The sequence below is a fragment of the Triturus cristatus genome, chromosome 1_1 (assembly GCF_964204655.1).
Source record: "Triturus cristatus chromosome 1_1, aTriCri1.1, whole genome shotgun sequence".
NCBI lineage: Eukaryota > Metazoa > Chordata > Amphibia > Caudata > Salamandridae > Triturus > Triturus cristatus.
Window position 1 is genome coordinate 67991655 of NC_140579.1, and position 18418 is coordinate 68010072.

Below are 18418 nucleotides of genomic sequence, written 5' to 3' on the forward strand. Positions count from 1 at the left end.
CTCGAACTCCGGCACCCAGCCCCACAGTCGGCAGGCTAGCCGGAGCTCCACATCCCCTCCCCGATTCATACACGGGCCCGACCACCATGTATAGAGCGCGACTCCGCCGAACCGCCCCGGGACGCACCAACGCTAGTAACCCAGAGATTCACATCGGCCCGTGACAACATCACACACCGCTGGCAATCGCGTTCAAAACAACCACAATTGTAAGGGGCGAAGCGAAAGAGCAGGAAGAGCCATGAAAGTAACAAACAGGCTTCCTCTGTAGTATTTCCTCAACAGTATACCATTAACAAACAATGCACATTTTGCTGCGTGCTGGCCAAGCGAGAAATATAAACACAATGAACATTATGAAATGGCCGCCATATTTTTAAAGATGGAACGAGGCATAGCTGAGGGCTAGTTTAGGCTAAGCCAAAAACACATTAAAGCACATCATAACGATTTCGTTCCAGTTGGAATCGTTTCCTGTTATTTCACGTATATAATTCAAATGTGGTATAACGTCCATATAAGCAACTTGTGAAGTACAAGAGAATCATACTGAACTCCAAAACTTATAGTCATCAAGTAAAAGCAGACTACAAATCATGTGAAGCGAAGAACCAATCAATAAGAATAACATCAGTATTATTAAACTTTTTCCCTGCGAGACTGTGAGCTAGCACACGAAACCGCCATGAATTCCGAAAATCTGCAACTGCTCAACCGGAAACCCGCGGCGGCTATGCACATCGATCCTTTCCTTGCCAAGCTAAACTCCCCCTCACGCAAGAAGAGAAACTACAACTACTAAACCTGCGGCTTCAAAAGCATCACGTAGCCACAATCTATTGCGTGGCACACGGACCCAATCGGGGCAGAATCTTTTCCGTAGGCACGGGGAGATAGAATGCTGTTCCCGGAGCCAAAGATGGCGGGATGCCCGGGCTCCAAAAACTCCCAAATCGACACGTACGCTTCCAAGCCAGTGCTCCGACCGCCCGTACACATGTACCCATCCCCTCCTTTCGGACGGCCCCCATTGTGTACGCTGCCAGGAATAGGGGGCCACGTGACCTACCACGGCAGAGGGTGTTGCGAACACGAGGGGGGGGGGGGAGGGCCTTGCTCATAAGCCTTAAAGGCAGCCCTTTTAGTCCCTGTAAGCAACTCTGCACTGCTTCACAGGATAGTTCAGGTGCCCTTAGACCTAAACCGCTGGTAACCAGTGTTAATATGTAATTTCTCTGGTCGACAGGTAAAACAAAATTGTTTGCGATATATCACCCTCCAGGGCAGTAGCTTCTACATGTGCCTCCTCCAGTAAGAATATAAATAGGCATTAGAGTTGATTTTTATCAAATAACAATTGTTCTGCCACATAGCAAACCGTCCGAGATGCTCACTCTCGGCGACATTGGGCCTAAACACTGCCATGCTAGATTCTTCTGGATAGTTAGGGGGAGGGGGGGGGGGCGGCGGAATTTCCCCCTTGAAACCTCCCGCTGAACTTGTGGCCACCCCTTTCTTTGTTTACTCTATGGTAGTGCCCCCAAATCAATAACGTACGAGATTAGATACCTGTCCCAAAACCTGAGGTCCTGGCAACATGACGCGGGCTTGCCAAATGACATGCTGAGATTGGTTACACACGCACGCATTCAAATTGTTATGCACGGCGAGAAAAGAGATTTGTCCATAATACAGGACTTTGAGGATGGCTTAGGACACTCCGGTGCAGGAAGGCCCGGCGCTGTTTACCCATTAGACTAGCTATTCCCCTCGACACATGCCAGCTCACGCCCAGGCCGCAGCAAAGCACGGCCTCCACTCGGACCGGGTCCATGTGGGGCAGACCGTGTGTCGGAGGTGAGCGCTGTGAAGAGGATGCCGGGGCCGGCTTTCCTCGCACCCAGCCACCCGGTTGAAAACGTAGAGTAGGAAACCGGACTGTTTCCCCCTCTCCCCCGCACACACCCACATTAGAGCCCGCACGGCCGCATCCTTCCACCCTTAGCCCCCCATCCCTGTTGCCTGGCCAACCCCGGCCAGGGGAGGGGGCAACGAGAGCAGGGCAAATGCTCCTACGCCGACATGGATCCTAGAACGTGGGAGGGGCCGCGCGGCCCCCGCCCGGGAAAAGCGGACTGTAGTGGCCTGGGAACACGGGTCGGTCAGGCTGCTGGGAACTGGACCCTGTCCCACAAGGGCAACGTAGGCCATGACCACCCCACCCCACCCCTTACGCGAACGGACCACTCAAGCCTAAGCCCACGTGGGCGATGGCCGCAGTGATCGAAGTATGCGCCACTGGCCCTTAAAGTGATCCGGAGTGGGGGCGGGGTGCTCGCTCGGACCCTTGACGCTGGTCGCCCCCAAATCTGGGGTACAGGGAAAAGATCGCCTGCTCTGATAAGCTCGGGGGGGGCTATCCCCTCCATTCTGCCCCCGATTCCGGGCCGCCGCCCGGACAGCGCCAGGACTGCTGTGAGGACCCATGAAATGCCCGGGCAGGGCAGGGCAGGGAATGCACTCACCAGTCTCAGCAACGAGCGTTCCCGACGGCGATCCTGGGGGCCAGCACCACGACCCAGGCAGCTTTAACGCTCGCGACGCTGTTATCACGCGTGTCCGAGCTGGAGCGGCGCGCAGGAAGCAGAGGAGGAACTGGGCGAGAGGGCCGTCTAAGTAGGGGGGCTAGCCTCGCCCCCCACCCCCAACGGCGCGCCTCCACCTGCACACTATTGGGGAGGACTCCTCCCTGGGCGTAGCCTCGCGCGCGAGGCAGAAGAGGGGGAAGGCTGCGACAGGCGGCCACTAGAGAGCTGCCCTGCTGATGTCCCACTGCGTGGGACGCGGGCAGCGGCATTCAACCTGTGCCTTCTAGGCTGGAACTTGTAGTTTACATTTATTTTTATTATAATTGCAGCATGACGCGCGCTAGAATACAGATACAACGAAAGTTGATGACCTCTGACCGGGACTCGAACTGATGCAAAGTACAAGAGACTGAACTAATGTGATCAGGGGCGTGTCTGAGCAAAACCAGGCAGACACTAATTACCGACAGGCCCAGCTCAACAGGAGCCACGCCCACTCCCACCTGGAGCCACGCCTCAGCAGCTGCAGACACTCCCATCTCTGTTCACACGCCATTGAAGGCTGTAGGCTGTTTCAGTTATAGATGTGGCCACACCCCTCCTCAGAAACCACGCCCATCTCATCAGTAGACCCGCCCACCTCGGTTGGATCCAGCCCTGAGACGCCTGAAGTGCAGGCAAAGACACGCCCACTTCCCAGACTGCGAGAAACAACAAGCATTTACAATGCAATGGTCTCGGCATTGTTAAAGTTAGAGCTATTGGCATTGCTCATGACATTATTTTTGTTTATGTTTCTGTTTTTAAAACATTTAAAGAAACGGCATTGTTATTTACAATGTCAACTGTAAACAGTTTATTCCAAAATACATCTCCTCGCTACCGAAATGAAAAGTGTGTAAAATTAAACTTGGGGAAGATTTTTTCAAAGAAACATATAATTGTTTTTCTTCATAAAACAGACCATGACTCCAGTCTAAACGCCACACTTCTTCGAGATACACACTGCTCAATGCTTACAGACACGAAAGTGGTGAGAACCTTGTGCTCATTAAGCACATACATTTGTGAACGTGTGTGACTGTACAGCGCCTACAGTAATGACAACAACAGCAAAGGCGCATGTTCTTTTCACTTGCAAACCAGAACCCCCCCCACCCCCCGTGCCGACGCGTCGATTTACCATAATATCCAGTAACCTAACCTTTACACCATTCATTTAATCAGCCCTTAATCTCAGCCTTAATCATAACCCTATTCTTTTACATAAAATATCAATGTAATTATCATTTAATAATAAAAATATGGTAAGCATATAAAAACATTTTCCATTTTAAAGAGATAATTTCGTACCTAATTCAAATGAATATATTACTTTATTACTGAAATAACTTTGCTCACCGAGATTTTCAACCCTGCAGTTTTACAACTCGCGTGAGCGGACAGGGCGCTTTCTGCCAGCTGTCTACACTGCGGAACTTTACAAGGAAAGTGAGAAGCTAGTCAGTGAAATGGAAGAGGGACTAACTATACAGAGCCGTGCTTCCCGGGAGACCTAAAATTAAGGGAAGGGCAACTCTGCCCTCAACTCCTTTCTAAAATAAACAAAGCACTTTCATTTCACTCTCCTCTCACTTCAATGGACTCCAAGTTCAGGCTACAAAAACCCCTGCGGTCTGAAGCGGCTGGCCAATGATTACAAGAGAAGAGCTGGCGGGGCTGGGTGAGAGTCGGTCACCTCTCAGGGTGAGGACGGTCCTAGCTAAAAGGATGGACGGGCTGGGCACGGAGTCGGCCACGTGTCAGGTCATATGTGCCACTTTCTTTGTAAAGCACCTAGTGCTATGTTGGGGGGGGTCAATGTATGTGTGCTCGTCAAAAGGCCTGGAGCACACGTGTGAGACAGGCTGGCGCTCCGAAGGGTCCGGGGAGGGGGCGCAGAGCCAGCCAAATGTAAGATAAACCGGTGCTTCTGACCGGCAGGTAGGGCTGGGGCCAGAGCAGTCCCTTGTAAGACAGTCGCATGTGAGAAAACAGTGTGTTTCTGAAGGGCTGGTAGGGCTGGGACAGAGTCAGTCACTCGTGAGACAGCTTGGTGCTTCAGAATGAGCCGGTAATATTGGGGAAGAGTCAGTGACTTGGGCACCAGTGTGTTTCTAAAGGGCCGGAGGGGCTGGGTCAGAGTTGGTCACTTGTGAGACAGTCTGTTGCTTCTGAAGAGGCGGTAATATTGGGACAGAGTCAGTGATTTGGGAAACCGTGTGTTTCTGAAGGGCTGGGACAGAGTCGTCATTTGAGAGGCAGTTTGGTGCTTCTGAAGGGCCGGTAATATTGAGACAGGGTCGTTAGGAAACAGTGTGTTTCTGAAGGGCTGAGACAGAGTCGGTCACTCGTGAGACAGGTTGGTGCTTCAAAATGAGCCGGTAATATTGGGCAGAGTCAGTGAATTGGCCAACAGTTTGTTTCTAAAGGGCCGGTGGGGCCGGGACAGAGTCGGTCTCTCGTGAGACAGTTTGAGGCTTCTGAAGGAGCCGGTAATATTGGGGCAGAGTCAGTGACATGGGCAGATAAGGCTGGGACGGAGTCAGTCACTTGTGAGACAGCCTGATGCTTCTGGAGAACCCAACGGGGTGAAGCAACCGGTCTCAGAGGCCGTATGTTGACATCTTTGCTCGCATAGTCAAGCGTCTGTCAGACGTCATTGGTGGACTAGTGCAAGATAGGCTCGGTTGGGGGGGGAGGGGGTCACACTTTAGCACATTAACAGCGCCATTTGATTTAATGCTCATAGGGAAGGCAGTAGGCGCAAAGACATGAGAAGTACACTAGGGACATAGGGGTGTAAGGAAGAACGAAAACATTACATTTCTATTTAGTAACAACATAAGAATCGTAGTGGAAAAGAGAGAGTCTGTCAGTGAAATGCCACAACACCCCTCCCGCGCGCCCAAACACACGAGCACTATCTGTAGGTCGTTTATTGCTGTCTGTCTGCTGAGGGCGGAGGGGCTGATGCGGGCAAGTTTAGTCAGAAGGCCCCGTGGACCAATATATCCCCCTTTCACTGCCAGCCCCTCTGCTGAGATCACCAAAGAACTGCCTGAGATCACCGGCGAGCGCTGGGATTACGGGAGAACGCTGACATCACCGCCAGACCCGAGAGACACTGCAGCTTCGCTGCCAGAGAGCCTTTTCAATAAACCCTCCTCTTCCAGGAAAGGGACAGATTATAAACAAGGAGGAAGCTGCGAGCTGCACGAACCTGATGCTGGACACCACCGCCTTTCTCCGAGGCAGTTTTCGAAAAGCAATGGGGTAACCCAGTATCCCTCAGAACCTGGGCAGATTTATATCAAAATCACAATAGTTCTGTCGGGTAAAACCATATCCAAGTGGATATGCAGCAGAAAATCTGAATGAATCATCAGTGACACAAAAACAAGCAGACCTCAATATCTTTATATGAAATCATTCATTTATGAAATTTGTCATCAAAAAATCATTTGCAAGGGCCATCATAATACAAAGACATAACAAATAGTAACCAAGATAGAACTTAGTGCTCAGTGAAATAAGTGCAAAACAACATATACACAGTGGAATAGTACAGAAATAATAATGTTATTGGCCAGCGAAACCAAAGTTCATAATAGTCAAGCCCCCTGAGACAATTCAATAGTTAGGGCAGACTCTAAAGGCTGGTCCGTTGAAAATGTCGACGTTTCAACCCTATTGTCGCACTACTGATAAGTCGGTGCGGGTCTTCATCAGGACACAAGTAACAGAAAGATGGCCTGTGGGAAGTAAATTAACTTAAGGTCAGAAGTGTCACTAACAAATGAAAAATTACCAATCAAGGGTAATTTGAGGTGATGTCTCAATCACCTAAAATCTGGGCGGGGTATTCAATCCTTTCCGCAGGTAGTGATTGAATGTATCTATAAATGAGTGGAATAGATTCAGAATTCCTACTCAACAAAACTTCAAAGTATGATTTGGAGATTTATTCATATAGTTTCAAACAATATTCGTGGCACATGGAGCTCACCTCAACGAAGGACGTCGTGATAGTAACTTTGTCACGAGGTTGATAAGGTATCTATTGCTTTTTCTTGATACTGGTCAGAGATGATCCAATCTAAAAACCATTAAAATTAAGAGGATACGATTGATATAAGGAATCAAACTTGTATCCAACTAACCTTCATTTACATAGCACTCTTGAAATAATTGCAGGAGAGCTTACCTCATAAAGCTCTACTGAGGCGAGTTAATCGTCACTCAAAGTGCTGTAACCCTCGATCTGCCGAATAAAGTTACTGAATTAAGTATACGCTTTTTAGACTTGGCTTAATACTATCAAAGTTACCGTGTTCTAGAAATACTCTGATTCTTGGGATTACCTGAGTCCAAGTGGTTTTACGGCTTGCAACACGTCTCAGCTCGTCCGTGGCTACGAAAGAGGCGTTCGGAACAGGCATTGAATATGTACCCTCCATTGCGCATGCTTCACTACGTCAATTTCCTGTTGCTAGGAAACGACGCCTGTTCACGTCTACACGTGATCGTTGTCATGACCACAGTTAAGTATACAGGGTTGTTAACCTTGCCTCCTCCTCGTTAGTAGTATAGTCATTGCTTGAAATGCGCACTACTCTGAGCTTCCCACGTTAACCAAAGGCCTTAAAAAGACATTAAAAAGACCCCCGTCAGTCGGCAAGCGCTAGCGCGACACCCAAGCATTGTGTTGGATGTATCGCTGCATCTATTGGCTAGTGCTACGATGTCACGTCAAAATACGCCTTGACGTGCTTATCGTCATGGCAACTCTGTACGCCAAAAATGGATATTCTTATATAGCCTTCATCAGCTACACTGTTGTTGCACTAGACGGGCACTGTTCTAACTAGTCCGCCAAAGAGGAAACACATCGAGGCTATATCTCCATTCTGTCTGTCCTTATGCGCTTATTCGCCAATTAAGCCAGAGTTGGCTATAGTGTTTAGCGTATATGCGCAACCGGTGGACACGTTCTCGGGGCTGTGTGTCTGCTTAGAAGGAATGGATACTGTGTCATATAAATCACATTATTGTCAAGCAATCATTAACAAATGTTGTTCATACATTAAAGGCAAATGTATATGTATAACCGGTGATCACATTCTAGGGACTATGTGTACGTTTAGGAAGAATAATCTCGCCATGGATATGGTGTCAAATATCTAACATTTTTGCCTGGCGATAATTAACACATGTTGTTTATACATTTTAAAGGCAATTTCATATAGATTTCAGATAATACAACAATTTGGTCATTTTACAATTGTGATTATAGTAGCCAGCATAGCTTCATAAAAGTAGTTGGTCACACAACAATCTTATACCGTCAGATATGTACTCATTGAAATATATGGTAAAAAATGTAAAATCATTAGCATATATTGCCAAGCACACAATTGCATATACTGACTAGAGCCAGATTATAGTTGCCCCATCTGCTTTGTTGTCTCCACCATCTCGTTCAACCCGTGATCTATTAGGTCAAGCTGATGTATCCATCTACATTCTTTATAATTCAGACACCTTGTAACTGAGCCCCCTCTTGTACTTGGAATAATCTTCTCAAGTACCCACCATGTGAGGTTATGTGGAGCATGTTGGTGTGTGATATAGTGATCCACTAAGGGTGCCCCTTGTACCTTGCAACGTATCCTGCTCATATGCTGTAAAATCCTCACCTTCACTTTCTGAGTGGTTTGCCCAACATATACACACCCGCAGGGACATCTGATTGCATATATCACGTTGGTACTATTGCAGTTTGTAAAGTGTGAGAGTGTATAGGTTTTGTTGGCATATTCAAATGTAGTGCCCACATAACATGACTCACAGGCCTTGCACTGTCCACACTTATGATGTCCGGTTAATGGGGGAAGACCAAAGTGACCTCTGAGGTCCAATGGTTTTGGTTCGTCAAAATATGCATTGACCACTGAGTCTTTTATGTTTTTCCCCCTCTTAAAGGCAAAAATGGGGTTCTGTGTGGTCTGGATCTCACTCGCAACCAGGTTCCAGTACTTCTTTACGATCCCTTTTATTTCGTTACTCCTGGTGTTAAATGTGGTGACACAAACCATTTTGTCTGTTTCTTTGGTCTTCTGATGGACTTCCAAAAGTTGTTCCCGGGGACAATACCAGGCACGTTTCTTGGCTCGTTTAAGTAAACCAGTCGGGTATCCTCTCTCTCTCAGACGGTTAGTTAGTATCTCAGACTCCTTGAAATAGTCTGCTCTTCTCGAACAATTTCTTCTGAGTCTGAGATATTGCCCATACGGGAGGTTGTCTCGCAAGCTGCGTGGATGATGCGATTGGTATTTTAATAGCGAATTCCTCTCTATCGGTTTGCGGTACAAATCACTGTACAAAGAACCTTCCTCTACTCGGAAGGTGACATCCAAAAAATCTATGGCTTCGTTGTTGCTGTTCATAGTAAATTTGATGTCGTCAGATCTCATGTTTAGCCAAGAGAAAAATTCATTCAGACTCTCGTTACTTCCAGTCCAGATCATTATGACATCGTTTTTGTGTCACTGTTGATTCATTCAGATTTTCTCCGAGGCAGAGCAGAAATGCCTCGGAGAAAGGCAGCGTCCTTTTCGGATTCGGGGGCGTGTTTTGCTGTTGTCTCCTCCTTGAGACTTCTTGCAAAAAACACGCCCCCCGATCCGAAAAGGACAGGGCCTGATCTGAATGACTGACCTCTTCTCCAGTGGCTGGCCAGCATTCAAGAGGCCAGCCAATGGAGAACAGGGGAGAAGAGGGGCCGGTTCAAGCCCCTCTTCTCCAAGTCATAAAATCTCTCGACTTCCGGTTCTGCCTTCGGCAGACCGGATGGTCCCGAGACCTAAAAACTTTTATTTAAGGAAATGGCGGCAAACAAACAGCTCAAGGAGGAGGTCTCCTGTTCCATTTGTCTGGAGTATTTCACGGACCCCGTGTCTGTAGAGTGTGGACATGCCTTCTGTCTGCCCTGTATCACTCGGTGCTGGGAAGGTTTGGAGACAGACTTCCCCTGCCCTCAGTGCAGAGAAACCTCTAAGAATAAAACTTTAAGACCCGTCAGACAACTGGGAAATATGGTGGAACTGTTGAAACAGCTTCACACCCCGAGTGCGACCTCCCAGGGGGAGAATCTGTGCAATGAACATGGAGAGAAACTGAAACTGTTTTGTGAAGATGACCAGGAGCCCATCTGTCTGATCTGTCGAGAGTCCAGGGTCCACAAAGCTCACTCCGTGCTTCCTATGCAAGAGGCTGGCGAAGAGTACAAGGTGCGTAAAATCCAGGTGTTTGATATGGGTGGGGCCTCACCAAACTCATCTATTTGCGAAGGCTGCCCAGGATTACAAGGTGTGTTTGCCACAGATTTGGCATTACACAGATTCCTCTGAAAGGACAGTTGCACATCCCTGTGATGTTTGTTAGTCGGTGAGAGTAAGCAGTAGCTTTATGCTGGGGCCCGTGAAGGAGGAATGTGCCTGGCAAATTATTTATTCATAATGTGTCACTCACTATTCACGGGCCACCTTCAGCTCCTCCCACACCGTCTGTGTTCACCACAGGTCTGTATTCAGAAACTGGGCAATTTGTGGTCCTAGGTGGCCTAATGTCCAGGGCATCTGACTGTGGAACTAGTGAACCACGCTCTCCTCAACCTCGTTCCACTCAACGTGGTACAGCAGGTCTCACAGCAAACATCCTCCAAAGGCCACATCGTCAACCCTCTTCAAACAGCACCAACAATATAATACAAACCACTCGTACCCCTGGACTGGCCCAACCACCTAGCCAACCCTATCCCCTTAACCAGCATGCTACCAGAAACCAATGTCAAAGACTTCTCCATAGATAACTTAATGATTAAAAACATCTTTCACCCGATCAACTCCACGTCTGACACTGTGCCCTTCTAAACAGCTGTAACGCTTTTTTGGAAAAAATTGAAAATTCACTCCCCAAATAACATGCAAGTGCAATCCAAAGCCTTCAGCCTCCTGGGACTCTAAAGTACTTGCTGACAGTAAACGATACATCCACAGACAGGAAAGATAATGGAAGGAAAACAGAACTCCTGATGACCTCATGACACTGAAGTCCCTCCACATAACAGTTAAACACCTCATCACATCAATCAAAGCAATGTACAATACCAACATGAACAATAAACCCACTAACAGAAGCCGAACACTTTTCAAGACCGTGAACCACTGCACCAATCAGCTGCTGGAGCAACCTATTCCTCACTCCAGGTAAAAGTGCTACCTTTTCTTCAGTGGAAAAATGCAAAAGATCAAAGCATACATTAATAAACCCATGCTTGCTTCATTTCGAGTGCCCACCCCTTCCTTTACAATCCTAAAATGGTCATCCTTCACAGCTCATCTCTTTCAGATCTCAATCAATCCATCACGCATTTGTTAAGCGCTACTACTCACCCGTGAGGGTCTCAAGGTGCTGGGGTAAGGGGATTTTGCAGGTTCCAGTCCATCAAGGAGGTGGTCTGTCGGAGATCAAGGTTTTGAGGTTTCTTGTGACGATGGGGAGAGATGTCTGTCTGAGGTGAAGAGGGAGGGCGTTCCAGGCTCTGGCCGCGAGGAAGGAGAAGGAGCGGCCGCCTGATCTGGTCTTTCTGGTGCGGGGGACCACGGCGTAGGAGAGCTGGGCTGATCGTAGGGTCCTTTGGGGGGTGTGGAATTTGAGTTGGCTGTTCAGGTATGCTGGTCTGGTGTCCTGGGTGAGCATCTTGAAGGGGACTCTAGCGCCGATGGGGAGCCAGTGGAGTGTGCGCAGGTGCTGGGAGATGTGGCAGTGTCTTGGCAGGTTGAGGACCAGTCTTGTGGCGGCGTTCTGGATGTTCTGTAGCTTGCGGGTGAGGTTTTTGTTCATTCCGGCATAGAGTGCGTTGCCGTAGTCGAATCTGCTGGTGACCAGGGCGTGAGTGACGGTCTTTGTGTGTTCAAGGGGGATCCATTGGAAGGTCTTGCGTAGAAGGCAGAGGGTGTGGAAGAAGGAGGAGGAGACGGCGTTGATCTGGCAGTCGATTTTGAGTTCGGAGTCCAGGGTGATTCCCAGGTTGCGTGCGTGGTCCGTGGGGGTGGGCGGGCTTCCGGGGGCGGGGGGCCACCAGGTGTCGCATCAGGGTGTGGGCCCATGATGAGTACTTCTGCTTTGTTGGTGTTTAGTTGAAGGCAGCTGTTTTTCATCCATTTTGCGACGGCTTCCATGCCTTCTCGAAAATTGTGTCTGGTGGTGTTGGATTCGTTGGATAGGGAGAAGAGGAGTTGGGTGTTGTCTGCGTATGACACAATGTTCAGTCCGTAGGTTCTGACGATTGGGGCGAGCGGACCTATGTAGACGTTGAAGAGCGTAGGGCTGAGTGATGACCCCTGGGGGACTCCGCAAGGGGTTGGTGGAGGGTCCGAGAGGAAAGGGGGGTGACCCGCTGCGTTCTGCTGGAGAGTAAGGAGCGGATCCAGTCGAGGGCCTTGTCTTGAATCCCTGCGTCTTGGAGTCTGCGTATTAGGGTGCGGTGAGAGACTGTGTCGAACGCCGCTTAGGGTCGAGGAGGATGAGGGCTGCTGTTTCTCCTTTGTCCAATAGGGTGCAGATGTCATCTGTTGCGGCGAGGAGGGCGGTTTCCGTGCTGTGGTTTTTTCTGAAGCCGGATTGGGAGGAGTCGAGGATGTTGTGCTCTTCGATGAATGTGGTGAGTTGGCTGTTGATGGCTTTCTCAATGACTTTTGCTGGGAAGGGGGGCAGGGAGATGGGTCTGTAGTTTTTGAGGTCGGTGGGGTCTGCCAAGGGAAGGGGGTTGATCTTGGCGTGTTTCCAGTCGTCGGGGAACGATGAGGTTGCCAAGGAGTTGATGGTGTGGCAGAGCATGGGTGCGATGGTGTCGGCGGCTCTGTTGAAAATGTGGTGAGGGCAGGGGTCCATGGGGGCTCCAGAGTGGATTGAGTTCATCGTCTTCAGTGTGTCTTCGGTGGTGAGGGCTGTCCAGTTGTCGGTCGTTGGCTTCATGGGGCGGTGGGGGTGGTTGGTGAGGGTTCAGTGTGTTGGTTGTCTTCATCGAAGTTGTCGTAGATGCTCTTGGTTTTGTGGTGGAAAAAGGTTCTGAGTTTTATCGCAGAGGTCTTGTGAGGGTGGGATGTCAGTGGACTCGCTGGTAGATTGGGCGAACTCCTTGATGATGTTGAAGAGTTCTTTGCTGTTGTGTGCGTGGGTGGAGATTCTGTCTTCGCTTTTTTTCTTCATTTTCTGATGAGTTGGTGATGGACTTTGGTGGCGGCTCTGAAGTTGTTGTGAGCTTCTGTGGATTTGGTGTTCCTCCAGTCCTTTTCGAAGCGGCGGCAGGTGCTTCTGGACTCTCGAAGTTCGATGGTAAACCATCTAGCTTTCTTGGCGTGGGTGTTGTTGTTTTTCTTGAGGGGGGTTAAGGTGTTGGTGATCCATCTGTGCAGGCGTTGGGGTTCGTCGTTTTCCGCGACGGTCGGGGTAGAGTTGCTGAGTGATGAGGTTAGCTGGTCGTCGGTGATTCTGGACCAATTTCTTCATAGGATCAGGTGCCGGTGTCTGTGGATGGTGAGTGTTCTGAAGGTGAAGTGGTCACATCAATGGTCGGTTCATGGGAATTCGGTGATATGGCTGAAGGTGATGGAGTTTCCTGTTGTGAAAAGGGGGTTCAGAGTGTGTCCTGCTGAGAGCGTGGGTTTGGTCACGATCTGGCGGAGTTCAATGTTGTGAAGGTTGTCCAGAAGGGATGTGGTGCTGGGGTCCTGTTGGTTGTTGAGGTGGAAGTTGAGGTCTCCTAGCAGGGTGTAGTTGGTGGATGCGATGGCCTGCCGGGAGATGATGTCCGTGATGGATTCGGCAAAAGGTCCGTGGGGTCCGGGGGGTCGGTAGATGAGGGTTCCTCGGAGGGTGGTGGTGGGGCTGGCCAGTATTTTGAAGTGAAGGTGTTCCATCAGGTCTGTGGGCTCGTCGGGGAGTGTGCTCAGGCGTGGATTTGGGGCGGTCCTCCCTGGAGATCTTGTATCCTTGGGGGATGGCGATGTCTGGTCTCGAGGCGGTGTTGGTCCATGTTTCGGTGAGGAACGCTATGTCCGGGGTGGTGGTGCCGAGGAGATCCCAGATTTCGGTGGCGTGTTTTTGGAGGGATCAGACGTTGAGGAGGATGCATTGTAGGTTCTTTGGTTCGGGTGTGTTCTTGCGGGTGGGTTGTGTTGGGTCCATGGTCTTGGCGGTGCTGCAGGTGTGCCGGCAGCGGTGACAGCTGAAGGGTCCGTGGGTGTCGGCCGGTGCGCTAGCTTGCAGTTGTTGCTGCCTGGGTTGAGGGCGTGGAGTGCCGCTGGGTTGTAGCGTTGGCGGTGCGGAGATCCAGGGTTCCTGGCGCTGGTCGCGTACGGGCGCAGTCAGGTTTGCCTTCGGCACACCCGCTGTGCGGTGGCCGCACAGCGGCCGCCATTAAGTAGGGGTCAGGGAGGGCTGGACAGCTGGGAGGCGGGAGTTGGGAGGGGAGCAGGATTGGTCGCACTGGTCGTGGTGAGGGGGAGGGGCCGCAGGGGCAGCAGCAGTGGGGAAAAACAGGCAGGAAAGGAGGAAAAAGATGGGGGGGGAGGAGAAAAAGAGTGAAATAAGGCAGAGAGCAGGGAAAGCACAGAAAGCAGAAAAGTGCAGAAACGATTTGAAAAAGGGTGAAAAACTAGTGAAAAACAGACCAGACAGTGGAGCGAGAACAGAGGTCCACTGGACCGCCAGGGAGGCTAAGGGAAATAAGTGGAAAAATGAGAGACTGCAGAAAAAGTGCAGAACAGAAAGACAGAGAGAAGCAAAAACGAGTGGAAAAAAACAGAAAGGAGAGCGGAGCGAGGCAAATGAGAACAGGTGTCCACTGGACCACCAGGGATGAGGCACAGGTGATCCTGCTGGTGGAGGAGGGCTTTGAACACCAGCACACACGAGAGTGCAAGTGCAGGAGCAGGCGTCACTTAATGGTGGTGCTGTGAGGAAGGGGGATCAATTTCACTGTCAATGAGTCTCACCAACATACTCAACTCGCATAAAGCCTGTTTTCACGAAGAAGATGCCTGACCCTAACCCTTCACCAAAGATCTCTCTGGGGACGCTTTCTCACCCTACTCTCGATTGTCAATCCCTCCCTCACTCTAGGCATCTTCCCAGAAGCTCTCATAATAGACCAGATCCTCCCACTCCTAAAGAAGCTTATATTAGACCCTGATGACCATGCCAACTACTTGCCCACCACTCACCTACCATTTGTTGGTAACATCATTGTAAAAGAGTTTTATGGTTAATTTCAGGATCATATTATTGCTAACCATCTCCTTCATAACTGCCAGTCTGGCTTCAGGTGACTCTGCAGCACGGAGACCGCTACCTTACACATTGTAAATGTTGCCCTAATGACCATAGATTAAGATGAGCCCACAGATTGATATTGCTGGACCTCTCAGTTGCCTTCGACACATTTGACCTTCCCATCCTGGACTATGATAAAGTACTAATCTTAGGTGATCTAAACTATTGGGCAAACGACGTGAAAGGGGGTAAGTCAGCCAGGGAACTTACTGAGTCCCTTGCTAGCTTACATCTCACACAAAACATCCACTCTCCCATGCACATCAAAGGCCATACACTTGATCAAGTGTGGTCCATTAATCTTGCACTCCAGAAGGTAGCCCTTTACCCCTGAGTATGGTCATACCATTATACAATCAGTTTTACTGTGAGTGATGTGTTGTTGCCTAAATAGTCACCTTATTTAAAAGGTACTTTCAGAAATTGGAATCATATTGATATGAAATCTTTTTTGGACACGCTAAACCACGAGCAGCCCACTATTCAGGAGAACATAGATAGTTTTGAGAGGGAGATTGCCAATTGGCAACTTAAGGCTATAGATATCCATGCCCCTATCCAGACAAAAACCTCCAGTGCAAGGCGACATGAAGCATCTAAATGGTTTACTATTGACTTAAAAATTATGAAACTCACCGCACGTCAAGCCGAAAGGAAATGGCGTAAAATCTACCAAGCACAGGATAAAGAGCAATACATCGCGAGCCTAACCACCTACAAAAAAGCCATTCTAGATGGCAAAGAGATTATTTTTCACTATCAAAGTACTTAATTCAAACAATAGGTCTAAAGATAGCTTCTGGATTGTGAAATAATTATTTAATCCTTGTCGTGTGACCCCCTCTATTGTTGCTACACAAAAACTTTGTAATGAGCTGAACTTTTTCTTTGTGGAAAAAATAAAAAAAATCCAAGTCTCTATCGACTCTAGTCACAGTAGCGCAGAAGACCCTTGTGACAATTCCAACTCTACTTCTCTGACCACCTTCCCTTGTCTAAATAGTAAACTTTTCGTTGATCTTGTAAAGAAAGTAAAATCGGGTTCCCCCAAGGAGACATGCCCACTCCACATACAAAAATCCATCTATCTGCCTTCCCAGACACTATCCGTGACCTCCTGAATCTGACTCTCTCCCAGGTTACTGTGCCTTCAGGCTTCAGAGAAGCAGTGGTCATTCCTCTGCAAAAGAAGCAAGACATGGACCATCTTAAGCTGGATAACTTGTGGAAATATGGATTTTTCTGGTCAGTTATGTCCCCTATCTTGGACCCCAACGGTTCTATGTGCATGTCACAAGTACATGTATGTTCCCTCCAGTTCCAGTTATGAAGACGCAAATACATGTGCGTCCACCGTCAACATGTCCTCTGTCAGATCCGCCATGAACAGGCCGGATATTCCATTCCTAAATATGAAAGGCCACCGGCTTTATATGGTTCACTTATGCCATTTTTACAGTCCAGGCAAGTAGGCCCTGATTCTGCCATCGAAACTCCTCTTGCCTTCTGCCTCTGAAAGCTCCAGTCTGAGCCTGCATCTGTGACCATGAACTTTGTCTCATTCTCTGCGCGGCTCACGAAGCCTGACATCAGCCTATTCTCTGCCAAGAACTGTATTTCACCTTCGAATTATCTGCTTCCCCCTCAGCCGATGCATTCCTGCCTAGTAGTTTAAGTAAACATTCTTCCAGTTACCAAGCAAAAGGCCCGGCTTCTCTGTCCTCATGCAAGTAATTCATAGCCCTGTTACCATGGAATATTCCTACCCCCTCGCATTTAGTGTAGACACTTAGACGCTTGTACACGCACTCACAGTCAGTATAGAATAGATTTTGTCCGAGAGCCCTTCCCTTGTGGATAACATAGTTCTTTAAACATAGGATATTAGATATGGTTTGGGATTAGGTTGACATAACCCCAGACTTTTGTCTCCACATGTAGAGCTAAATGTCAAGTCCCTTTCTCCCTCTAGTTGCACGTCTATCACACGTCATGCTGCTGCGCGCGCATCTCTGCCAAGTATTTCTGCTGACATTGCGAAATCATCTCCAGGTATCCACCCACACATGACAAATTACCCATTATCATCAAGTGGACGCCCACATGGACGCCCACCTTCACGCCTACTTACACGCCCACATGCTCTTATCTCATTCTCTCTTGCTCTCTTGCTTACGTACAATTGAGAAATGTATATATACTGTACTCTGTGAATAATGTTTTGAGAATATTGAGAATACTTTTCAGCCCCGTCCAGATCCTTTTTGGTGATGGAAATATTCTCCCTTTGACTCGAGTTATTGGAATAAAGCCCTTTATGAATCTGATACCACAGACTCAGCCTCTTGCTTTATGCATGATCTTATTGATATCTGAAAAATTATGACAGCGTGATATTTTATTTACCACAGAATGGCGCTCGAACAGGTTAATCTCTTTCCCCACACGCCGGAGATGAAGGTCCAGTTTTGCCCCCTTCCATAGCCGTGATGGACTTCAAGCGCGCACGTCGCGGGTTTTCCCGCCAACTCCCTCAGGCCAATGAAGGGGACAGACTGCGACCAGGCATCCATACGAGGCGGTAAGGAACGCAGATTGTCTACCCAGAGCCCACCTGCGAGAGAGCTGTGTCCGAGGTATACAGAGGCCCACCAGGTTTTCGAAGTCCCGATGTCCAGAGGGTCCGATGTCCGCAGTCGTCGAGTCCAGTCCATTCTCCGAGGCCTTCCGTTTCAAGGAGCTACCCGGTGAGTACCATCGCCGGGGAGGCGTGTTGACGCGCACATAGGTTGTGCCGGTCAAGACGGATTTGGGTACACAAATCCGGTCTGCACTGTTTAGCAGTGTATATGTACTGTTTAGCAGTATATCAAGTATTCCGAAGTATCTAGTTATTGTCAAGAATTCTGCTTGGTGATTAGTTATGCAGACTGTCATCATTGTTGGTCATTTTTAAAGGTTAAAATGTTTAATGTTTAATGTTTAATGTGTTAAAATGTCCTGCATATTGTGGTATGAATGATTGTTCATTATTGTGCCTTTTGTACCAAGTGTGTTCAAGACAAAGTGTTCAAGATTAAGTATCAGATCAGTTGTCAATATGCCGCTCTTTTCGAAATTAAGACAGATCACTACTAGAAAAGGGGTACTTGAAGAAGCAGTCCCTATTCCTCCTAGGGACACTCCAGGGCACTTTATGTATCACAAGCATGGCTTAGACGCCATATTATTCCTTGATCTATGGGTGGACTACACCAAAGAGTTACCAGAAAGTCAGAGATGGCCCGTAGCTGGGACCTGGGATGCCGAATGTATCATGAAAGTCGAAGAAGAGTTGTGGAAGAGGAAAGCTAGACAGTCACAGAAAGACGCTGTTGAATTATGGCGTAAAG

General features: G+C 48.7%; 1 protein-coding gene across 1 annotated transcript in view; it reads left to right on the forward strand.

The window, feature by feature from the left end:
• Positions 1-4194: 4194 nt before the first annotated feature.
• LOC146869435 (E3 ubiquitin-protein ligase TRIM38-like) overlaps positions 4195-18418 on the forward strand; it is a 196145-nt gene continuing 181921 nt past the window's right edge. Inside the window, exon 1 of the mRNA XM_085599838.1 lies at positions 4195-4334. Within this exon, the coding sequence (XP_085455964.1) occupies positions 4281-4334 (54 nt within the window). The 5' untranslated portion in view covers positions 4195-4280. The remainder of the gene's footprint in view (positions 4335-18418) is intronic.